Source organism: Panthera uncia, chromosome C2, assembly GCF_023721935.1.
Source record: "Panthera uncia isolate 11264 chromosome C2, Puncia_PCG_1.0, whole genome shotgun sequence".
Taxonomy (NCBI): domain Eukaryota; kingdom Metazoa; phylum Chordata; class Mammalia; order Carnivora; family Felidae; genus Panthera; species Panthera uncia.
Window position 1 is genome coordinate 149,198,786 of NC_064810.1, and position 25,605 is coordinate 149,224,390.

A 25,605-nucleotide genomic window follows, 5' to 3' on the forward strand; every position below is an offset into this window, starting at 1 on the left:
GGAAGGAGGAAGGAGGAAGGAGGAAGGAGGAAGGAGGAAGGAGGAAGGAGGAAGGAGGAAGGAGGAAAGGGATTATGGCCCCTAGACCTGACACCTGAGCTGAAGAGCTCTCCAGAACTCCGTTTGGGAGTGCCTTTACGGGGCACCCATGATCAACCTCACTGTCAAAAACCACACAGACGTCCGAGAGGAAACCAGCACCAAGCATCCACTAACCTCTCCACTCTTCTTGGGCTTACTGTGGGCCAGGGACCCGATGATGCCACCCCTAACTGGTATTCCCACCCCAGGAAGGAGGAAGGAAGGGTCAGAGTCACCCCCATGGAAGGACAGTCAGCCAGCCCACCAGCAGCCAGGAGCCCTTTTCACCATCAGCCTGAAAGGCTGGCTGGAAGGGCCAAGGAGAGAAGACCCCACCCCAACCCCAACCCCAACCCCGGCTGAAGAGCTAAGTGCCCAGAGTCCAAAAGCCCGAAGCCTCCCTCACACCCCTATACTGGCCATGGTGAGCAAATAGTGCACCCAGGGAGGACAATGACTGGCTGTCAGGCAGTAAGGGACCCCCCCCCCCCCCCCCCACCGCAGGAGTGGTCATTCTCTAGTCACCCCGCCCCTTCTGCATCTCTCTGCAATGACAAGAGTCTCCTTCTAGAGGCCAGGGGCAAGCAGCAAATCTCGAAGCTCCAGGTAGGAGGACCCAAGGGCTCGGAATGTCATCCTATCAGAAAGCCAATGTCTAGCCATGGCTCTGGGCACCCAAGGACACTTAGCCTTTTTATTTTTATTTTTAATTTATGTTTTTTTGTTTTGTTTTATATGTATATTTATTTCGAGAGAGAGAGAGAGAGAGAGAGAGAGAGAGAGCAGGGGAGGGGCAGAAAGAGAGGGAGAGTCCCACGCAGGCTCCGTGCTCAGTGTGAGCTGCGTGCACAGCTCATGAACGCGAGCTCATGACCTGAGCTGAAACCAAGAGTCGGACGCTGAACCGACTGAGCCACCCGCGTACCCCTGAGCATCCAAGGACACTTGTAAGAAGGAAAAGAGTGGTCTCCCAACTACCCAGGCAGCTGAGACCCAGCATGGTCCACAGGAAAGGCCTCGGGGTCTACAAAGGGGCTTCTGTGGGGGTGCACGCTGGTTTCCCCCAGCCAAGCCCTTCATCGAGCATATAAGGTTTAAGGGGAGAAGCCGAAAAGGATAAAGGATGGAGTGAGCTGCGGATAGGGGTGCCAGCCACCCCTCAATCTTGCTTCCCCCACTGCTGGCACACCGCTCTGCCAGCCTCCTAAATACGCTCAGCTTCTGGGCTTAGCACGAGGGCTACCTCTGGCTGCAAGATCCTCCTCACCTTCTTTAAATTCTGGCTCTTCTCAGGGCGCCTGCGTGGCTCAGTCGCTTGACCATCCGACTCTTGATTTGGGCTCAGGTCATGATCCCAGGGTCGTGGGATCAAGCCCTGCATCTGGCTTCGTGCTGAGCATGCAGTCTGCTGAAGATTCTCTCTCTCACCCTCTGCCCCACCCCACCCCCCACTCATGTGCACGCATGCACACTCTCATGTAAAATAAAATAAGACACTATAAATGTACTTGACAATTGCTTTTTAAATGTCAGCTTTCCCCCATGAGACTGCAAGGCTGATGAAAGCAGAAGGCTTGACTACCTTCAGTGCAAAAACTAGTTCCAGACACATGATGGATGGATGGAAGGACCAACGAACAGACAGAAGGACACAGCTGTCACCTGGCTAGGGCAGGATTTCGAAGGGCAGGGACAACAGGAGGCATGGCCTCAGCCCGCAGCCCAAGCTCTAGAGTCCTCAGGGGAGTTACCATCTCCATGCAGACAATCGCACCAAGCCCCTCTGCAAGCCTAGGAGCCAAAACACTGACAATGGCCTAAGGCTGGCCCAGCTCCTCTCTTCAAGGCCACTCACCAAGTAGGGACTCCTCTGGCCTTTACCATGGGCAGGACCCAAGTGGACAGGGCTGGGAACTCCAAATCTTAAGGCTCAGGGGTTCAGGATATAACTGGACCCCCATCTGACCAGCTCCTCCTACAGACAACTGAGAGTAAGGCAGCCTCGAGCTGGCCGACTCTGTCCAAATCCTAGCTCGGATACTTCAGGGCTGTGTGACCCTGGGTAAGTTACCAATCTACCCCTATGCCTCTGTTTCCTCATGTGTGAAAAGGGGATGATAAGCCCACCTAATTCCTAGGGCTATTCCAGAGTCAAACGAGTTAATACATTTTAAAGGTAGTTAGGATCATGCCTGGCACGTTAGCTGTTGTATTAGCAGCGACAGCCCTTCCTGCTGCCTGTGACAATCCTTCACAGCACAAGTCCCCCGGAGGGCTCCCGGCCCATCGGGTCGAGACTGTACACGCCTACACCTCTAGGAGCTCTGCATTCAGAGCCCAAGGAAGACCTGGGGAGGCTGGGAGACTCCGTGCCCCTCCCACACCACACCCAAGCTCGCTGCCAGCTGGAAACCCAGGGCCTCCCCCTTCCTCCCTGCTGCTCTGCTTCTGCACACACTCAGCTATTTATAGCCTCTGGCAACGCTCCAAACACAAGGCAGCCTCTGCCTTTTAATAGACACAGAGTTCCTGCCGGCGCTTGCTCACAGGGCCAGGGCACCCGTGCACAGGAGGCTCCCCTGACCCCCACCCACTCACCCATCCCAGCAGGAGAGGAAGCCGTGCTCCCAAGATGGGGCGTCTGCAGTACCCCCATACCCAGGGGCCCTGAGGGCAGCCTACCTCCGAGATACCAAGGCAAGTGGTTCGCCCATCCCTGAGCCCCAGCCAAACCGACTTCTGGCCCCCAAAGGCACCACGTATGCAAGTAGCAGTGTCCCCTGACAAGCATTCCCTAGGTTCCCTCCCAGGGGCCTACACCTTGTTGGAAAGACCGCGGTCCTCCCCAAGTTCTCAGTCCAGGGGGGCAGAGAAACCCCACCCCTGGACACACGCCACGACTGAGAAAAACAAAAAAAACAAAAAAACACAGATTCCATTCCTACATTCCGGGAGCTTAACCTAAACAGACCAGTTTTGACACTCGAGGACAAGCACCGAAGGTGTTTCCCAGTCCAGCTGGCCTTGCACACAGCCCAGTATGTGCTGAGGGGAAGCAGGGGAAATCCCACCAGGATCCTGCCCGTGAGGACTCAAAGCACTACAGAGAAGGAAGAATGACAGAAGGACAGAAAAACGAGGGCGATTTAGGCAGAGCCTCAGTGGGAGGCTGTGAAGCTAGAGTGGCCATGCCTCGCCTGGGGTTCCCTGAGCTCTGGGCTTGGGGTGCATCCGGCCCAGCCAACGTCTCCCAGGGAACTTCAAACCCCAGCAACCAACAACCTGCTGAGCTCCACCCTTGGCTCCTGCAGCCCTTCCGCAGCACCCCACCCTCCCCAGGGAGTAGGTGCCCAGCCCCGATCACGTGGGCATTACAGACCAGAGAGAAAGGGGTGTCACCCACCACGTCCACTTCGGACCCCAGCTGGCCGTCAACATGCCAAGGTGCACCCTCCTCCCAGAAGCCCGCGTGCCTGACAGGTGGCCAAGTGAGGCATGCCCGGTGCCCTCCCTCACGGTCCAGACCCCAGGTCCGTCCAGAGAGAAGAGGCAGCCTTCCCCTAGCCAGCGGCCAGGCTCCCTTCCCGGGAGGCTCCTGTCTTAGGCTCCCCCTAGCCCTGCCCTCCTCAGAAGGCAACCCTGCAGTTAGCTGAGCACTTGCTGCCCCAGCAGGTTCTTCCAGAGGAGCCACTTGCTGCCCCAACAGGTTCTTCCAGGGGAGCCAAGAAGGGCCCAGACACCTGAAGGTTAGGTGACCTTATCTGGTATCCAAGTTCATTACTCCACCTCCCCCACAACCAGAGTAAGAATGGCCAGGGTGTGGGGACTAAGAACCTAGAAGGGAGGACAGGGAGGTGCAAGGAGGGAGGCTGGAGTGTGAGAGAGAGACACACGGACACACACACACACGCTGGAGTGTGCACCCACCGTGGAGTGGCACACATGCAGAGTGGGACAGAAAAGAATCCAAAATGTGTGTACCTTTTATCTTTGAACTTTTACACGAGAAGAGCTCTTGAGTAGGTTTCCAGCAGCCAAACAATCTCTGATTCATTTGCTTTTTTGCCCTGACCCATTTATTTGTGAGCCATCCACCTCGATGCACATTTATTTAACAAACACGCAGCAGGCACTACACCAAGCATTTTACAGATAGTAATTTAATGCTGAACTGAGGCACCAAGAGGTGAAGTACCTTACCCAAGTTATTATCGAGGGCCAAAACCAGGTTTCGAACCCAGGCAGCCTGGCTCAACGGTACATGCCCTGTGGCCTCCCCTGTAGCTCCGCAACGCATGTGTTCCCGGCGCACACAGTCCACCGTATAACGTCACCACAACTTACGTACCCATCCTCTTGATGAACTTCTAGGTCATTTATAAGAGGCGCTGATTTGATTACCGCCACCATGAAGCCTCTTGACTCCTCTTCTGTGTTTTCTTGTGCTCATGTGAGGGAGGCATTTAGGGTGTACGTCAGAGATGCCGGGTCACAGGGTATGATCATCTCCAACTCATTAGATACTGTCAAACTGTTCTCCAAAGTACCAATCTGGATGTGCCAATTTATGTTCCCAGGAGACTACGGCCCCACTGAGCTACACCCTCACCCCCTGATATTTGCTCGCACGGCCAGTATGAAATGGTGTATTACAGTTTTGATCCCCATTTCCTGATTATTTATGAAACCAATCATCTTTTTGTTTCTACTTCTGAGAAATGCCTGTTCACATCCTTTCCCATTTTTCTGTTGGGGTGCTTTTCCTAGGAGTTGTGTAAGTTCTTTATACACTCTTGGTAATAAAACTTTTCGAACTATATAGTAACCCTCTTCATTTGTTCGTTTGCTCTTTACCAAAAATGCTATTTGATCTGATGCTAACTAACATAGCTATACGACATTTCCTGTGGTTACTATTTTCTGAATTTATCTTTTTCTTTTATTTTAAATCTTCCTGTATCTTTTTTTTTTCCAGTTAAATTTAACATTGTCTTTGACCTAGATTTGAGTACCATTACAGTCATGATTACTGCTATGTCTACATGTTTTTTCTCTACTGCTACCCCCTTTGGATTATCTTTTTTAATTCCTTATCTCAGCCACTTCTGGTCTGAGAGTAATGCTCTATTATATTACAAGCCAGGCTTTAAACTTTACTGTATACTGTTTATGCTAAAAACCTGAAGTTAATCAACATCTCTACCATCCCTCGTAAGAACTTAACTGTTCTAACCCCAACTACCTCCTTCCAATTACACTTAGTTTAACATAACATTTGTATTATTTAATCTACCGTTGTTCTTCTTATCTGCTTCCCAAAGCAGATATTATCTGTGTTTTATACACTCAGTATTTTTTTATCTGTCCATACATCTGTCAGCTTGTCTGCTCAGCCAACCCTCCTCCTTCTCTGCTCTTCCTTCTGGGACCACTGTCCTTCCAAAAGAACATCCTTCTTCAGTAAAGATCTTTTGGTAGAGAAGCCTTTGTATGCTTTTCTGAAAATGTTATTTTGCCCCTTTTCCTAACTGACAGTTTCGAAGAACATAAACTTTTAGGTTGAGTTGAAAATATTATTCAACTGTCTTCTGATTTATACTATCGTTGCTGAAAAATCTGCTATTAATTTAACTTTGTAGATACTCTGTCTTTTCCCTCTGGCTACTTTCTTAGATCTTCTCTTTGCGGTTTCGTTATGAGATATGTGTCTATGTTTATTACACTGCTTGGAAAAACATGCTTTTAATCTGATGATTCTCCTCTATTTTCAATTCTGAAAAATCCTTGACTTTTATCAATTTGAGTACTGAATCTCCCTACTCTATGATTCTGAAAATCCTATTAAAGTGTATTAGACTTTCCTTTTCTACCCATTATTTTAACCCTGCCTTCGTATTTTCCAATTCTGTGTCTAGACACCATTATAGAGAATTCCAATTTATTAATTCTCTCATTAGTTGTGTCTAATTTGCTATTTAGCTCTTCTACTTAATTTATAAATTCAATTAACCCATTTTTTCACTTCTAGAATCTCTACTTTCAAGAAATCTCTTGGGTTGATTTTGACACTTCTGTTGTTTGTCATACTTCCAAATCCCTGTTTTATAATTCTGTAATTGAATTTCTTGAACATTTATTTCTGCCACTTGTCATTCTGATGATTTTCACTCACGGCATCTTGTTTCCTTGCATGTCTGGAATCTGGGATTCTCGGAATTTTGGATTCCGTTTTCGGGCACAGAGCTTACTCTGTCCATCGGGCCTTTTCTGTGAGAATACCGTACGGCCAAGTTAGAGGGGGCGACCTTCCCAAGATAATTTATGTTTTTGCTTATGCCAAACTTTCTAGGACATGATCAATCTGGAATCACTTTAATTTCGCGACTTCGCGCTTCCCAGAGAACGCTAGTTGCTATCAATTTCAACTCCAAGCTCACGTAAGCACGGGCCTACGGTTGTAAATTCTCAAGGGAAACTACCTGCCTCCCTATCCACCCAGGTCAAGACAAGTTTCTTATATACTCCCTGTGTCAGCAAAAGGATCTTTCTTCTAGTCCGTGCTTTCACTGAAGGTATAACCCTAAGGATGTTTTACCACCTGAGGGCCTCAGTCTCCATTTCATACCTTGTCTCTCGTGCCTTACACTGCTACCAAACCCACATCTCTAAATTAGGCAGAGATGCAAAGTCCCACCAGCTAAAGGTGGAGGTATACAGCTCTAGTTTCTAGCCTCCTCTTGCTCCTCTCTTCCTTTCTTACATATGCAGCTATGCATATCCATTTTAAAAGGATATTTATTATACCTTGTCCGGCATTTCTACGTCTCGTAAGAGGACATTCTCCGGCCATTTTGCTATTTCGCTACCATTGCCAGAAATGTAAGTCCAGGAGCACCTTCTAAGGGTGACAAGAGAAGCTCTACATGCCTTCACAAGCCCGGCCTAGGAACAAGGAATCGAGCCAGGTCACCTGAATTCGCTTCCAGCTTTAACTCTGTAAACAGGCCCCTGGCACCACCCTCCCACAGAACAAACCGTGGGTCCCGGGCCATCCTCTGGAATACTTGCTCTTATCTAGGCCCCATCATTTCTGAGGAACACTGGAGAGAGAGCTTCCAGATAAAGGTGAAGGACTGGACACAAACACTACTTTTACTCCCTCCTGTAATGCCATGAAAACCACAGCACAGGGGTTTTTTTGAAGGCATAAACCCACGAGGACAAAGAGTACAGCAAAGAATCACAGAAATGAAATTTTGAATGGAAAACAGATACACAGTGGGTCAATAACCACACAGACTCCTGAGCTGGCTGTGGAGAAAGCTGCAAAGGACCCTCTAACACTCAGGAATTTGTGGCCCCAGATGTCTCTTAAGCCTGGGGTAAAGATGGACTTGTCAAAAAGATGAGTCCAAAGACAGTATAAGGGGCGGCCAGACCCTCAGAGCTCACCACCACTCGCCATGGCTGGGGGCTGCCTCCCCCAACCCAGCAGAAAGTAGGTTATTTTCCAAAGAAGATAAAATAAAGAACCTCTGGACAGGGAGGAGTAGGAAAATTTGAGGGCACAGGCACCATACTGAAACAAGAGGAATACAGGCTAACACAGCCAATGAAGAAATTCCAGCTCTCCTCCCCCTGTGGCTCCTAGGATGTTGGCAGCCAGGCCTATACCTACTCTCCCCCACCAGTCCCCAAGCAGAAAGCAGAAGATACTTCTCAGGAGAACATGACCAGCTTCAAAAACAGCCCGGTCAGATCATCCTACAGTTGGCAGATTCTACTCAGGAGCTCACAGTTTTTAATCAGTACTGAGGTCCATCCTTAAATATGAACAGGTCTAGGAAAGCCAAAGCCACTTACCTGAGAGATAAACACAGGCGGGGTTTAACCAACTTACAGAAAACATATTATGTAGAGAGAAGAGAACTTCAAAAATTCTATCAATACCCTCAGAGAGCTCAAAAATCAATGCATCCATGAAAAATAAATAGGATGTCATTGTTAAAAAAAAAAACAGAATGAAAGAGCTCTCAGGAATTAAAAATGCATATATATGATGGCAGAAATGAAAATCAACGGAAGGATTAAAAGATAAAATTGAAGAAATCTCACAAAGTAAAGTAAACACACAAAGATACAGAAAATAAGAGAGAAAGGAGAAAAGACAAGGAATCTAGAGGCCCAGTCCAGGAAGTTCAACACCTAAATTACAGGAGTTCTAGAAAGAGAAAACAAAATGAAAGAAATCAAAGACCAGCACAGTGGAGGAAAACAGGCCCCCCAACAAGGCCCAGAAAAGATCCCACAACAAATGTCTACCAAGAAAGGTCACCTGGGGCACCTGGGTGGCTCAGTCGGTTGAGGGTACAACTTCAGCTCAGGTCATGATCTCACGGTTCGTGGGTTTGAGCCCCGCGTCGGGTTCTGTGCTGACCGCTCACAGCATGGAGCCTGCTTTGGATTCTGTGTGTCTCTCTCTCCCTCTCTGCCCTCCCTACTCTCTCTCTCAAAAATAAGTGTTTAAAAAAAAATTTTTTTTTAAAGAACCAGATGAAAATTCTAAAACTGAATAATCTGAAACCAAAAATTCACAAATACAGGTTGAAAGTAAACAAATGGAAATAAATATACCATATCAACGTAGCTCGAGGGTTACAAGATGAAATTTTGTAACATTAAGACACCAAAAGGGATGACTTCTTCCCCTGTTGAAGCCCCATCAACTGGTACTAATAACCAATATTGAAACAATTTCTCACCTCTATGAAATAGCACTTCAAAAGAACTGAAATGCTTTGACTTTTACTGGAAAAGCTTCCATTTTCCAATTTCTGTGTTGTTCCTTCTTTGCTTAAAGAAGTCCAGATTTCTGGACTTTCTATTCTCTCCCACTGTCTATTTAACTATCTAGCACCAAAAGCTTCCCATTTTAATTACTTTACCTCTACAACGAATCCTGAAATCCAACAGGCGCACCTCGTTCTTTTTCTTCAAGATAGCCTTGGCTCTTCTGGGTCCTTTGCATTTCCAAATTGGTTTACTCTGATTAAAGATTATACCCTACAGGCCTTTTCTGCATCTACTGAGATAATCCTGTGGGCTCTTTTGCTGTTAACATGGATTTGCAACTGTTAAATCAATTATGCACTTCTAAGATTAAAACACTTGGTCATGATATAATTTCTTTACATACTGCTGGATTCTATTTGTGAATGTTTTAAAGATTTTTGCATCTTACACTCATCAGGGATTCGTTCTATCTCTTACTCTTTGTTCCCTTAATCTGCTTTCTTTTTGAGAATTCTCTATTCCATTTGTCCCCTGTATTAGCTTGAAAGTTATCATCTTTCTTTCTTTTTTTTTTAAACATTTTTATTTATTTTTGAGAGACAGAGAGAGACAGAGTGTGAGCAGCGGATGGGGCAGAGAGAGAGGAAGACACAGAATCTGAAGCAGGCTCCAGGCTCTGAGCTATCAGCATAGAGCCCAAAACGGGCTTGAACCCACCAACTGTGAGATCATGACCCGAGCTGAAGTCGGATGCTCAACTGACTGAGCCACCCAGGCGCCCCAAGAATCATCTTTCTATCCTTTAGTGGTTATCCTAGAGATTACAGCATCCCTCCTTGATTTATCAAAACCTAACATTCATAGATAGTTTCATCCTCTTGGTGGCCAATCAAAGAACTTTTAGAACATCCAAATATTATCATTTTCAGTGTTCTTCCTTCTTTTCTGTATCTCTGACCTCCCCTCTAGATCATTTGCCTTCTGCCTGAAGAACACCCTCTTTACTTGAAACCTTCATTCTTAAAAGAGTTTCACTTGTCAAGTTTAGGTTGACAATTACTTCCTTTAGCATTTAAAGTTATCATTCCACTGTCTTCTGGCATCCACTGTTTTTAAGAAGTTAGTTGTCAATATAACTATTACTCTTGTGATCGTAATGCCTTGTTTCCTCTGGCTGCTTTTTAAGATTCTCTCCTAGGTGTTCAGAAATTTGGCTGGCATAAGAACAGGTGTGGAATTTTTATTTATCTTATTTGGTTCATAGGGCTTCCTGAATCTGTGGCTTAATGTCTTTCATTCATTTTGCAAAGTTCTTTTCTACTTCTATCTTTTATTTCTCTGCCCTTTATTACTGTGGCCCTGATTGTGGATCGTAGGCCATCTCACTCCGGCCTCTCTGCGTCTTTCCCTCTCTTCTGTATTACTGTTGTGTCTTTCCAGGGGTTTAGTCTGTGTATTATCTTCTGATCTATCTTCCAGTTCACTACTTGTCTCTCCACTTTCACTTAATCTCTGGATAAAATCATCCATTGAGTTCTTAACTTCTGTTAGTGTGCAACACAGATCTGTAACAGACTTTTCATTCGGTTCTTATATATTTTTACGGCTCTCGACTGAAATTCCCACTTCCTTGATCATAGCAAGCACTATTATTCAATATGCATATGATAACGCATATGATATGCATATGATAACAATATGCCAATTTGGAGCTCACCCAAGTTTGCCTCAACTGTTGATGTTTCTGCTGGCTACTTATTTTCAATGATCAGCCAGTCATGATACATACAAAACTGTAAAACAATTTGAGGGAAGGGACGCCTGGGTGGCTCAGTCGGTTAAGTGTCTGACTTCGGCTCAGGTCATGATCTCGTGGTCCGTGAGTTTGAGCCCCACGTCGGGCTCTGTGCTGACAGCTCAGAGCCTGGAGCCTGCTTCCCATTCCGTGTCTCCCTCTCTCTCTGCCCCTCCCCTGCTCATGCTCTGTCTCTGTCTCAAAATAAAAAACATTTTTAAAATTTTTTTAAAAAATAATAATTTGAGGGAAAGTAATTTGAGGTGCTATACTCCTGTAATGATGTTACATGTGCTTCCAGCAGGCAGCTGAGGGCACCATTAATTCTAGAACATCTTAATCCTACTTTAAAGTTTATCTTCTTTCGGGGCACCTGGGTGGCTCAGTCAGTTCAGCGACCGACTTCGGCTCAGGTCATGACCTCACGGTTTGTGGGTTCGAGCCCCGCGTCCAGCTCTGTGCTGACAGCTCAGAACCCGGGGCCGGCTTCAGATTCTGTGTCTCCCTCTCTCTCTGCCCCTCCCCCACTCATGCTCTGTCTCTGTCTCAGAAATAAATGAATATTTTTAAAAAGTTTTTTTTAAGTTTATCTTCTTTTGGTTCCCCCTTACCCTCATGTCTTTGGGGTTCCAACTCAAAAGGAGGGGTTCACTACCCTCTGTTTAAAGCCCCACAAGGCTATCAAATGAAAATGCAACCCTATGGAAGAACTAAAAAGGACTCAAATGTCAAAGTCACTACCCTGGGCCTCTGTTCTTACACAGATCCTGACTTGGTAGGTCTTCCCTATATTCTTAGCTGTACAATGCTTTCAGCCAGAGATGTTTCCCAAGTTTGTCCATCTTTTCCAGGTGCCTTCAGAAAGAGGGTTGGTCCTGGTCATCAAAAGAGGAAGCCTCCACGTCTACCTTTCACCCAGGTTTTAGACTATTTTCAGGAACACATAATACCAAAAGGGGAGACTTCTCTACACATACACAGAAACTACAATCACCTGTCTAGATCAGACTGTCCGTGGAAAGGGTTTAACCAAGACCCGAAGGGCAGAGGTCTGAAAAACAGTAATTTCTACTCCAAAGTGTAACCCAAGAGGGAAACAGAATTCTCTTTCAACCGATTTTATTGTTTCAGATTGTTAGGGACCAAACTATATCCCCCCCGCCCAAAAAAAAATTCTTAAGTCCCAATGTGACTGGAGAGATAAAGCCTTTAAAGAGGTAACTAAGGTCAAATTCGGTTATAAGGGTGGGGCCCTAATCCAATAGAACTGGTGTCCTTATAGGAAAGGGAAGGACACCTGCTGTATGTGCACCCACACGGAGAAAAGACGACGTGAGAACACAGGAGGCACGCAGCTATCTGCAAACTCACCAGAAACCACTCCTGCTGGCCCCCTGAGGAAGACTCCCAGCTGCCAGAACTGTGAGAAAATAAGCCTCAGTTATGGAAGCCACAGTGTCTGTGGTATTTCAAAGCCATCCGTTCTATGGCAGCCCTAGCAGTCTAATACACCGTGCACATCACCTGTACGATGTGGGACAGGCGACTGCGACCATCACTCATTCTAGAAACAGTACCATAAATCCACTGTCCCCTAAATCCATAAGCAGAGCCTGACAAGTGGGCTTACACAAGGAACCCCAGTGGAACAGCAGCGGAACAGCAGGCAGCATGGTGAGGGAGAACAGGAACGCAGACGCTCCGGTGAACAAGTCATTTCAAACTGATCGCGGCAGAAAGTTAAACAAGGGCACACCGCACACACTCAGCCAGGAAGCGAAGCTCATCTGAGCCCCCTTCCGTCATGAGAAGCTTTGGACCAGATTCTAAAAGAATTCTGTAAATGTCTCTCCTACACCACCACCCCCCCACCCCACCATCATCACCGCATGTGAAATCAGGATCCTGCCATGCCATGATCTTGGCAAATGCACCGGGTTCACAAGGGGTGCCCTGTTACCCACAGCCCCTCACAACCTTCAGCAAGTGCTTCCCTCGCTCTGGAGGACGGAGGCAGCATAAAACACGGCCAGTGAGCTCACGAAGACGCACACATCCACATCCATCCCAAAGCCAGACCAGCATATACTGGCTAGTCCACTGTACCTATCCTCTATCGACACAGTAAGCAGGAGACTCAGACACAGGAAGCCGCCTCTCTGGCTCTCCTCAGACACTAGATCTTGCCCGGGCACCCTTCACGAAGTGGGCTATTTCCCACTCCCCCCGAATGCTCTGCAATCGAGCATTTCTAGAGGGGGAGGAGAGGCTCACATACTCTGCAGAGGGTCACCTGCCATCTCACCCAGCTTCTGCTCCCACTGCCATCACCTGGGTGGCCTGGGGGCGGGGTGGAGAACAGTATAGCCATTACTCAATATCAATTAAAATTTAAAATACATATGTCCTGGGGTACCTGGCTGGCTCAGTCGGCAGAGTATGCAACTCCTGATCTCAGGGGTTGTGAGTTCAAGACCCAGATTCAGAGTAAAGATGACTTAAATAAATAAATCTTAAAAAAAAAAAAAACAAAATATACATGTTCTATGAAGCACAGATTCCTCTTATCATCTATCCTCGAGAACCAATCTGCATAAACTATATACAATCAGAAAGTCCATCAATAGGAAACTCGATAAAATGTGGTCTACATACAAACTTTGAAATATTAAACAGCTGTTAAAAAGATCAGGGTTGATCCATATGTATGAGAAAGACTGTCGAAACGTATCTCTGACTTTAAAAGCCATGAACGTGCAACAATACAGATGTAAGTCGCAAACATGGTGAACAAAAAATGGACACAAAATAGTTCACTCTGTTAGATTCCACTCATATAAAGCACAAAAACAGGCAAAACGGACGTGTCCTGGGAGAAGTCAGCAGAGTCGTTACCCTTAGGGATATGGGGGTAGAGACTACAGTGGAGCAAAAAAGGGCTGGTGGGGACAGGAGCTGGTAAATTTCTGATTCTCAATCTAGATGCTGATTACCTGGGCATATTCAGTTTGTAAAAATCCATCAAGCTGTCACTTCTAATTACATTGTTCTACCTGTATTTTATACTCCAGTTAAATGTCTGAAAAGGTACAATACCATCTTAGGTTAAAAACTCTATTTCTTTAAGTACTTTGACAGATGCACAGATAAAACGTGTAGGACTCAGACGGGGGCCAGGGGTGGTAAAGGGCCCTGGTTTACCTGTAATGTTTAATTTTCTGCAACTGAATGTATGTGCATTATCTGTAAGACTAAAAATTAATAAAACTTAAAATGGGAAAAGAAGTTTGGCCACAGTGACCTCCACTCCTCCAACTACACCCAGGGTGGCTAACCAGGAGAGTCCCGGGTAAGAGGAGGTTTGGAAATGGTTTTTCAGGTCAGGAAAGGCAGGACTGCATTGCCCTGGCTCTCCTTCCCCTGAGTGGCCCTGCAGGACCCACTCTCAGGTGGAGGGTTCACAGGAGGGGACAGCCAGGTGGAAAGGGAAATCAGAAGTCACCTCTGTAACTTTTCCGCCCCTCCATTTCTGACCCCCAGGTCCTCAGGGCACAGAGAAGCTAGACCTCCTTACGAGGCCTGAGCCACAGGGCTCCTCTCCAACCCAGTCCCCGCCCAAACCAGCGGTCTAAGGTAGGCCCTGGTCTGCCTGGCTTATGAGCACCTGAAGGGAAGGTCAAAACTTGGGTGACAAGGAAATTCCCCAAAAAACCACAATCAAATAAATAAATAAACAATCTTAACCAATGGCTGTCAGCCCAGGGTTCTGAGAACTCATGCATGCTTTCTGAATTGATTGGGGGGGGAGGGGTGTTAAGGAGGGTTGTCAGTGACATTAGACATTACATTAAAGGCATTGTCCTCATACCTGAAAACACTGTGCACCACTACACAAGCCAGAAGGAAAAAACATCCTGACATTAACATTCAAGAGAGGCAGCTTCCAAGTCAGCCTCCTGTTACCATTGGCTCAGGTCTAGGAGGCCAGCAGAGGCCCCGCCCTCTCCTCGGATGGACAGACAACAGCTGGTCTGGTCACATCTTCCGAAACGCTTGACCACAAACTCCGGGAAGCAGCCTTCTCCAACCTCCAGCCAAGGGCTTGGGTTTCCAACCAGCCTTCCTTTTCCTTCTCCGGAACTAATTTTAGCCTCCTTGGTTGTCAGAGTGGAACTGAAATAGTCCGCAGAGGAACATTTGCAAACGAGAACACAAGCTCACCTCACAAAACACCTCTGCTCCAGCCCAAAAGCTGACCAGAGAAGTCCCTTTGTGTGGCAGGCCAGGCCCCTAGAGAAGGTCCCCTGGGGAAGGGGGGGGGGGGGGCAAACATCTGCCCAGAGAGGCAGGCTTCCTTTCCAACACCTGCTCCCAATAACCACATGTCCATGAATGAGAACACCCAGCTAGGGCTGCCGATTCCCCAGAGAGTCTGAATAAAAGCACACGTATGTGTACAGCAAGACTGGAAAAACCGGGGCGAAGCACGGCGCTGTCCAGAGGCAGGAGGCCGTGATTGATCTTGGGCCAGGAGGAGGCACGGCTTACCCCCAGCCCAATCATCACCTGGTTTCCAGTACCTCGGACAAAGACATCGCTGGGCAATTTAAAACACAGAGACTCAGAAGAAGGCAGCAGCGTCTCCTCTCCCCCATTTCGGCCCCCACTCCCAACTTGGGCATCCAGGAGTGGCACCACCAGGTCCTCAAGAAACAAGCACCTCCGGGCTACGCTGGGCCCGAGTCTGGCGAAGAAAGACCAAAGAGGAAGCCCCAAGGGGGTGGGTATCTATTCTAGAACAAAGAATTGGTGACTGAATGGGAGAAAACGGAAAGAAAAAGAGTTCTGAGAAGGCAACAGGATGGAACGTAGTCTCAACCCCAGTAAGAAGCCCTTTAAAATAAACCCTGGACACACCAGTGAGTGGAGAAGTTGGAAACCCAAGCATTTGGGGCTGCATCTTCTAAGAGCCCAGTGTGCAATCTGATGCCCGGGCAAGCTGTGTCTTGCAGGGCCTGAGATCAGAGAAGAGCCCCCAGAAAGCCCTCCCTCGCAGAGCTCCGAGCAGGTCAGGAGAGGCGTGGAGAACAGACACGGGGCTGCCTACCTGCCAAGCCCAACACACAGGCGCCCGGAGGGACCAAGCCCTTGGGTCGGGGCCCTCAGGGCTGGCCACGGTGCTGCCCACCCCACCTCCCGGGGCCTGCCCGCCCACTCCCCGAGGTCAGGGTGGAGGCCCGCGCCAGTACCTCGGAGGAGAGGCGGCCCCCCTGCGCTGGCGTCCCCAGGCTCGGCGGGGCGCCAGGTGGCCAGCCTGCTCGAGGGCAGGGGCATGCCCGCGTCCTGCTGCAGCCCCAGAGTTGCTGCGGCCCGCCGCCAGCCTCAGCTCCCAGCCGCTGCGCGGGCGGCTCCCTGGCCCGCGGCCCCCGGGTTCCAGGCGGCACCGCGGCCCGGGCAACACGCACTGCCTGACATTCTGCGCGAGTGGGAGGGCGAGGCCCCAGTGCAAAGCTCAAGGCGGCAGGCAGAGGCGGGTGGGCGGGTGCGGGCAGGCGGGCAGGCAGGCTGCCTGGCCACCCACGGCCGCCTCCCTGAAACCCGAACCGCTTTTGGGAAAACTCAAGGACGCCAGGATTCTCCTTGCTGGCTGGCCGAAGTACTCCCGAACCGCTCATTTCCAACCAAACTCTCAAAGCCGAGCAGGCTGAACAAACAGGGATCTCCCTGGCTTTGAGAAGAAGCCAACCTCCCATCCTGAATGCAGGAAGGGGGAGAGGAGGGGTGCCGTAGGCATTAGCCATAACCCCACCTCCCACAAGTGTCTCTTTAAAAGCATGGGAACATTCCAGATCACACGTTTTCAACCTGAGGTGATTTGCAACCCCTCCGTTTAGGACATTTTTGTCGTCACAATTAAAAGTGCTATTAGCATTGGGGTGCCTGGGTAGCTCAGTCCCTTAGGCGTCCAACTCTTGATTTCGGCTCAGGTCATGATCTCAGGGTACTGGAGAGTGCGCCCCTCCTGGGGCACTGCGCTGACAGTGCGGAGCCTGCTTGGGATTCTCTCTCTCCCTCTCCTTCTGCTCCTCTTCCACTCTCTTTCTCAAAATAAATAAAAATGAACATTCAAAAATAAACAAACAAAAAGAAGGGGTCCAGATCAACAATAGTGTTGAGAATCGAGAAACTCTGTTCTAGTCTACCCGGCCAGGACCATGCCTGAGAGCTGTCTATACAGTCTCATTCTCAAAAGTATTCCCCAGACCACCTCCCGCTGAGCCCCCCGATCTCAGTCCACAGTAACAAGCCAGTATCTACAAGTGAATCTAAGCTCTAACTTGATGTCCCTTGGTCCCTACTTGCACCACCCTAAGCTCCTAGGAAGGGGGTGAATGCATTGGCACTCAAGGGGGGGGTGGTGTGCCTGGGGAAGGAAGAGAAGGCAGAGACCAGGGGCTAGCATGGAAACACTATACAGGGATCACAAAAGGCAGAAGCAAAGAAGTCATGTCCAGTGGTTAGAACAAGGAAAGCGGAGGAAGCGATGTGGGAACAAGCCCAGTGCACCCCCAAAGACAATGAATTGTCCCTAAGGACCGGTACAGTGGCTATGTGCAGGACAGCCAGGACTTCACGGAGCCCAGTCCAGGGGGCTCCAGGTTCCTGGTATCCGTGCAAAACAGCAAGTGCGTGTGCACAATGCATGTACCGACCGTCACATGCACATGCTTTTTCTCTTATTTGTATTTTCCCAGGGGGAAGAGTCCACAGCTTTCATCAGAATCTCAGAGGGGACTCATGATACAAAGGTCCATGCTATAAGATGGGCACTCTTCACTGGGCTCCCTGAAAAGGTAATTTCGTGGGGTGCCTGGGTGGCTCAGTCCAATTCTTGATTTCGGCTCAGGTCATGATCCCAGTTTGTGAGATTGAGCCCTGCATCGGGCTCATCACTGACAGCGTGGAGCCTGGTTAGGATTCCCTCTCTCCTCTCTCTCTGCCCCTCCTCACCCCCATGCGCATGCACTCTCTCTCAAAAGTAATAAATAAACATTAAAAAAAAGAAAGAAAAGGCAATTCCTTAGGCGAAGTGCCAGGGGAAGTCCGGGTGCTATTTGGTGATTCTCGATGCCCAGAAAGCCCTGCAGGGTAGTACACCCAAGCTGTGGGAGACTCGGGGTTCCAGGACTTATGTGTGCACACAGCTACAGAGCCTGGGAGGCTGGGTGAGTTTCTCTTATCATTTACCTCGGAAGGGCCTCTAAGAGATTAAGGGTGCCCACTCCTCCCAAAGGGCAGCCCAGCCAGCCAGCGACTGGCCTAGAGTACCCAGCAGGTACAAGGATGGGTAACAAAGGACACTTCTCCCTGAGGAATGGCACCAGCACCCAGTGGCTCTGTAGTCTGTGTCCTTAACAGTCACCACTAGACCAAGCCTGAGGGTCCCTACACTCATCACACACACACACACACACACACACACACACACACACTTCTCCCCTGCGGAAACACACATCTTTGGGTCAGAGAGTAGCCAGCCTATGAGGACAAAGCGGGCAGTCAAAGCGGGCAGTTCCTGATAGGACAGACAAGGGTCAGGTCCTCCTCCCCTAGTGGCTCCTGACATTTCACTCAGAACATTCTCCACCCTAACCTCATTTGAACCGGAAATACAGACATAGATGTCAAGAGTTCTTAAAAGATATACAGACATGTGTCCAGGATCTCCATTGCAAGGCAAGAACCAAATAACTTACTTTGTCGCAAGGACACTAGGCCAGGCCCAGAACCCAAAAAACTTGCAGAACTAACTGAACGGTGATCTTGTAACAAGCACCATGAGCCATTATGATAGCATAGCAGAAGTTCTGCCTTTTCTTCTAGGCCTGCGCCATCCAATATGGTAAACCACTGGCTAAATGGGACTACTGAGCACTTGAATCGGGGAAAGTTTAAGTTGAGATGTTCTAAAACACACGCTCGGGGCGCCTGGGTGGCTTGGTCGGTTAAGCGTCCGACTTCGGCTTAGGTCATGATCTCACGGTCCGTGAGTTCGAGCCCCGCGCCAGGCTCTGTGCTGACAGCTCAGAGCTGCTGACAGCTCAGAGCCGAAACACAATCCTGTTTCGGATTCTGTGTCTCCCTCTCTCTCTGCCCCTCCCCTGTTCATGCTCTGTCTCTGTCTCAAAAATAAATAAACATTAAAAAAAAAATTTTTTTTTAATAAATAAATAAATAAATAAAACACACGCTGGATTTTGATGATAGTACCAAAAAAAAAAAAAATGTAAAATATCTCATTAGGTGATTTAATACTTATTACATGGTGAAATGATTACTTTATGTATATTAGGTTAAATAAATATACCATTAAAGTTAATTTCATCTTGTTATAGACTGTTTGAGTCCCCTCGAAATTCGTTATGTTGAAACCCTAACCCCCAATATGACGGTATTTGGAGCTGGAGCCTTTGGGAGGTAACCAGGGTTAGACTGGTTCATGAGGGTGGGGCCCTCAATTTGGGATTAGTGGGAGAGGAGAACGATCCCTCTCTACCTGGCCCTCCAAACACAAGGAGAGGCCACGTGAGGACACGGTGAGAAGACAGCAATCTGTAAGCCGGGAGGAGGGCCCTCGCCACATCCCTACCATGCTGGCACACTGATCTCGGACTTCCAGACACTAGAACTATGAGAAATAAATTGTTATTTAGGTCACCCGCCTATAGTATTTAATACAGCGAGCAGTCCGAGCAGACTAAGCCACCAGTTTCTTTTCCCATTTATTGACACAACTACTAGAACATTTTAAGGTATGTATGTGGTTGGTGCTACGTTTCTGTGGGACAGTGCTGTTCTTGACCCTCCTACTGCGTGCTGCAGAGGACGGGGGTAATTCTAAACAGCAAGCCAGGAGCTGGAAGGAAGGGCATCCATGAACTCAAAGAACAGGAGAGCCAGCTCTCCCCTACCTGCACCTGAGGCAGCTCTTCCCATAGCTGTTCACAAATCAGGGCAGTGGCCACCAGAAACGTCTAGCGACCCCACCTTCCTCCTAGGGCAGGACCACAGGTCCTTGGATTCCAGTCTAAGTCTAGCTGCCCCACTCTGCAAGGAACACTGCTCAGCACTACCCAGGCCGGGTGGGGGGAGCAGAGGGAAGGAGGTTAACGCAGTCCTTCCAGGGGCCCCATTCCCCCCTGCCGAGTCTCATCAAGGAGGGAAGTGAGACTGGTGAGACCAGAGTGAGACAAATTAGGATGAGGGTTCCAGGTCTGAGGCTGTCCTGTTCTAGGAGGAGACCCTCTGTGCAGGCAGGGAGAGGACTGAAAGAGCCCGGGACCTTCGAGAGGGATCTAGAGACAGCCAGGCAGGCTGCCGCGTGCCTATTAAGTCGGAAGCCGGCTCCTCTGGAAGGCAATGCCTTTCTTTCTCTTCAGAAGCATCTCAAAGCAGCACTTAAAAGGCAGAGTTCAACACCATCACTTTGCTTCTACCACACAAGAAATGGCTCCAAAAGAGCCGCGACGCCCCATCCCACACTGGGCCCGGGGACCAATAAGGAGGTCCCCTTCCTCTTGCTCCTGCACTCAGGCTACGCAGCTCCAAACTCCACAAGGAGAACTCACCTGCTTCGAGCGCAGACAACTAAGCTGTGATACATTAAAAGGAGGCGGGAGAGTGGGGGTGGGATGGGACGGAGATTCCCCCATTCCCACCCCCGCAGTAGCGCGGGGATCCCTGCCCCGCCCCTGCAGGCCAGGCCCCGCCCTTCACGGGTTTCCCAGACTCCGCGCTGCTGCCACCGCGGGCGGCAGGGGACCCGCGCTGCATGTGTAATGGGGGCTGGGAACAAAGACTCGCAGGACCCGACGCCCCGGCTGCCGCGCACCAGCCGCCTCGACCTCTCGGGGCTTCTCCCTGGAGCTTCAACGCGCGGCTCTCCACGCTGCTCAGGGCTGCCTAGAGCCACCCGAACTGGAGCGCGGAGCCCATCCCTGCGCGCAGCCCGAGTTGGGCGCGCCCGAGCACCGCTCGAAGAGGAAAATCACTGCTTCGGCCTTGGGGGAAAGCGCTTTTCCCGGCGGAATTCCCACTGTATGCACCCGCACCCACACACCCTCCTCCACAGGCACGCGAGCCCAACGCCAGCCCCGCCGGTCACCCGCCCCCGCCACGTGCTTCCCAGAGGCACAAACAGGGACCTGTTAGTGTTTCATCGCATCCCACCTCTCTTCCCAGGAGCCTCAAACAAAGCGGTCCGTGGGGCGACCGCACCTCGCGTCCTGGGGCCGCCGCAGGGAAAGCGGGCGTAGGTGGGAGCTGGCGCCAACTGCCCGCCTCGCGGGGAACCACGACGCAGACGCCGGTGGGATGGGGTGCAGGGGACTCCTCCAGGATGTGTGAAGCAGCCCCCTTCATTTGGCTACACCTAGTGGCTCTGAGGGTCGCGCAGTCCTGCCCCCAGCCCCTTCTGCGCCTACAATCCCGCCACCTCCGGGTTAGATCTGCCCACCCCGCCTGGCCACTTGCCCCACGCTCCGGTTTCCCTCTCGCTCTCCCCGGGTTCCACGCGCCCGAGAAGCCTGAACCCCGACCCCGAGGCACTGGACCCCGGCCCCGATCATGGGGTCGCCAGGCCGCCGCACCAACAAGACCGTCCCCCCAAGATTGGCGAGCGCGGAGCCCAGTCCCCGCCCCGGGAGGTGCAAGCTGGGTGCAGGTGGCGCGGCGAGGAGGCCACGGGCCCGCCCTTTGTTGGTAAACACCGCGCGGCGCCCGAGACCAGCCCCGCGCGCCCTCCCCGCGCCCCCCACGCCGCGCTCAGTCCTTACCCGCGCACAGCGATCCCCAGAGGAGGGCGAGGGCGGCCCAGGGCGCCGTCATGTTCCGCGGCGCCGCCCCGCGGACACCCGGAGCCCGCGGGCAGGGCCGCGCGGCGCTCCCGGGGCGCGCAGGGCCCAGCGGCGGCTGCGCTCGTCTTCCCGCTTCTTCCTTCGGTCTCGTTCCCCGCGCGTTTCCTGCGCCTTCGTCCCCGGGCAGCGTGCAGGCTGCAAGGGCCGGGCGGCGGGGCCGGGCTCAGGGCCGCTGCGGGCGGCGCAGGTTGCGGCCCGGGCTCCGGGGCGACGCGGGGGCCGGGGGGCGGCGGCGGGGCGCGGGTCGGGGCGCGCCCGACTCAGGCATAGCGCGGCGGGGCTGGGCCCGGGCCCCGGGCGCAGGGGCCGAGTCCGGAGGGGCCATGAACGGGGGGAGGGGTGGGGGGAGGGGAGCTGAACCGAGTCCAAAATGGCTCCTGAGCCGCGGCCGCGGAGCCGAGCCAGCGGGGAAACCCGGATGTTGGATACAAAGAGGCGGGCGAGCTGGGCGGGGAGGGGGAGGGGAGGCGGGCCCTCCGGCCGCGTGGTCCGCGCCCCCCTCAGGGGCGGCGCCCTGGAGAAACAACAACAAGGAGGCTCCGCCCCCAACCCGCGCCCTCCGCCCTCCGGGAGGTCGCGAACCACCTCCGGACTGGAGGGCGAGGCCGGGCGAGCTGGCAGAGGTGGCGGCGATGGGCCAGGGACCCCGTGGCCGCCGCACCTGGGATCTTGCTCCGCGCTAGAGCCCACGCTCCCGAGCGCACGCTGCCCTGCGATGCGAGAGTGGGTGGACAGCGCCTGGACTCGCCTGGATTCCCCTCCGCGCCTCCGTTTCCCCACCTTTGAAATGTGGGTCAGTGTGAACCCTGGGAGAGTCGTGTCGGCAGAAAAGGCTATCTTCTCTGAAATGACAGGAGTCCCCACGTCTGCAACCCCACCACACACACACACACACACACACACACACACACACACAGGCACAGTTGGGCATCCTGGAGTTGGATCCATCAGTGTGAGAGAAAGCGCCGAGCCCCTCCCCCGTAGAGCCGCAGCAGGTGGAAAAAGACCAATGGCAACTGGCTTCCCCAGCCTTACCCTTGTCCTTGGCACCCCCACCCCTCCCCACCCCCGCTTCAGTCTGCACCTTCAAAACTGTTCTCAGTTGCCTCCAGTCCCCCAGTTAATGATATTGTCTAGCGAATGATTCTGCTGTCCTCTTCACCTGCCACGTTCCTCCTCGGGACCCCTTGTTTTTCACCTCAGATCCTACTCTGTCACACACCAGAGCTTGGGAGGGTCATGATAGGACTCCCAGCTGAAGAGGGAAAGAAAGCCCATCACAACTCAGAGACGAGGTGCAGGATCCTTGAACACAGAAATTGTCCTCTGGCTTCTCCCGGCTTGCCACAGCCTTTCTAGGAGCAGGGCGAGAGCAGCCAAGAAGGAGGTAGTGCCTGGGGGTCTTGAGTTATTTCTCTTCTCTAAGCCTCGGTTTCCTTACTCAGAAAGTGAAGAGGTTCGATTTCTGTGCTTTGCATTTTTCGAAAAGCAGAAACCCTATTCAGAGAAAATAGGAGCAAGTCGGGGACCACACTTTGAAGTCAGTGCCCAGAAAGATTGGAGTCTCCAAGTCCCTTCCAGTTCTGGAAAATCCTGTGGAAAATGACAGCACCTCCTTGCCGCAATCCCTATATGGGCCTTTTAGCACAGAACTGAATGCTGCTATGAGCTAAGCAAGAAGCAGTGTAGTGTGGGATACCCTCTGCGTATAAGGTATTCGGTAATCCTACAGGTGCTACATCTAGAGACACATGATGGCAGGGGAAGGAACTCCATGTTCAGAATAAGTGTCTTTTCTAGGAACGATAAATCACTGCCTCCTCCCTACTGGAAGGTATCAACTATAACCCATTGTGCCAACAATTGAATTTGGCTGGTTCTTCTCTTCTACTCCATACCACGTTAGATTATCACAATAAGGGCTCAGGGTGGTCCACGTTGCCAAGACATCTGTGTCTTCCACCTTGATGTCTCTGGGAACTCCAAATTTGTATATCTAACTGCCTACTTGACATCTCCATTTGGCAGCCTATCAGGCATCTCCAACCTGACCTAGCCAAATCAGAATTACCCGTTTTCACCACAAATCTACTTCTCCAGTTGTCCCTGTCTGAGTCAATGGCATAACCAACCAACCAATCGCTCAGACCAAAACTTTATGAGCCGCTCTTGATTTCTCCCGTGTGCGGTCCCTCAGCAAGTTGGCTTCAAAAACACATCAACCGTCAAGCCACTTTTTCCATTTGTACCATTGCCTCCCAACCTCTCACATCTGGACCACTGCAATAGCAGTGAGCTGGAAGGGGTTGTAACTAGTCACCTGCTTCCCTTCTTGCCTGTAACAATACATCTTCTATATAGCACCTGAAATGATCTTTTAAACATGGACCTAGTATCACGTCACTCCTGTCCTTAATATCCTCCCATGGCTTCCTGTTACAATGACTAACAAAGCTTTACATAATCAGCCCTTCTTCCTCTCCAGCTATTCATTATCAGCCAGACACACTGGCTTGCGTTCTGTTCCTCGAACACATTAAGGATGTTTCTACCTTAGAGCCCCCACGATCTCCACTGCCACTGCTGGATACTCTTGCCCTGACTCTCTTGGAGAGCTGAAATCCATGTTGTTGAGCTCATGAGATTAGCCTCTATCTCTGCTACCATTTTGTTCGTGAACCAATACTAGGCTGGGAGGGAAAGGTGATGTAGGTATCTGAAAATCAAGTCTGGTTTGGGTTTTCTGTTCTTTTGAAACTACAAGAGCACTAAATACCCCCTTTGGTATTAGACATGAGGTAACTGGCAGCTGAAAGGCAAAACAAACAAACAAACAAACAAAGTAGCAAATGTCTACGATAGAACTTATGGCTGGGAGTTCTGCCATTCAGGAATTCTGTGTTTAGGACCACTATCCCCCTGCTCTCCCCCCCCCCCCACCGCCCCTTCTCAATGATCATAGTCAGAAACCAAGGAATTGGGAAGAAACAATTGAGCATCCTTCAGTATCAGGCTAATAATGTAGGATGGAAAATTATAGCATTATAATTTGACATGGTATCCGAATAGTTCTAAGGCATTTTATTGTGAGGGTTACATGCATTCATTTGTCAAGGTAAACCCTTAAAATAACCACAATTTTTGTAATTTTATTTGAAGAACTCTTCACTTTAAAGAAAAGTCAAGTGGCCTCTGCCTCTTTCAACTTCTGAGAGTCATTGGTTAGAGAGATGCTATAGTGGGTAATTATGAGAGATATAGGGTAATATATATTAGAACATATTAGTGGGTAATTTAGTTACAGCAGTACCACATTAAAAGATTTCAGAGGGTACTATTCACTCTATATAATGGGGGTGAACCCCACTCTATATAATGGGGGTGAACCAAACCTTAGTAAGCTATCTATTTCCAATCTATTCTATGTGCCATCAACATTAAAAGTTACTTCGACAACTCTCCAACTGTTTTTATTTCTTTTCCCCCTTCTCTTCATACTTCTCCCCATTCTCTCTTTCTTAACTTATGGTGGCCATCTTGAAGGCAACTAAATTAATTGGGTTGGGTAGAAAGGTCTCTCAAAATAGATTCGATTATGCAGCGGTAACGGAAAATCTCCAAATCTCGATGGCTTCAAACAACCAAATTTATTTTTCGCTCATGCTACCTGTCCATGGTGAGTCACCAAGCAAGTTCTACTCATTGTAATAACTCAGGGACACGAGCTAATGCAGGCTACATTTTGACACATGCTTCTATTATTGCAGAGACAGAAGGCAAGAGCATGGTAAATTATATTCAGGCTCTTAAAACTTCTACCAGATTCCAGGAAAGTGGTGGCTAGGCTGCTGGTTGTATAGTTTTCGAATCTTCCAAAATCCTCACAGAGCAACTACATGGAAACAAAAACAGAATATCCATATACATTTGCAACAAAACTAGGTGACAAAGTTTCCTCCAAAACACCAAAAATACAAGCAAACGGAGGCAACCTACAAACTACCAACAGCAATGAAAGCT

General features: G+C 50.1%; 1 protein-coding gene across 2 annotated transcripts in view; it reads right to left on the reverse strand.

Moving 5' to 3' along the window:
* The window catches only part of ACVR2B (activin A receptor type 2B), a 33,769-nt gene extending 11,858 nt beyond the window's left edge, over window positions 1-21,911 (reverse strand). The window contains exon 1 of one of the 2 annotated variants that reach the window (XM_049628994.1): window positions 21,505-21,911. In XM_049628994.1, coding sequence (XP_049484951.1) covers window positions 21,505-21,556 — 52 coding nt within the window. In that variant the 5' untranslated portion in view covers window positions 21,557-21,911. Of the gene's footprint in view, window positions 1-15,918; window positions 16,004-21,504 lie in introns of those variants that run through there. The other variant, XM_049628992.1, reaches the window with a different exon arrangement.
* Window positions 21,912-25,605: the final 3,694 nt, after the last annotated feature.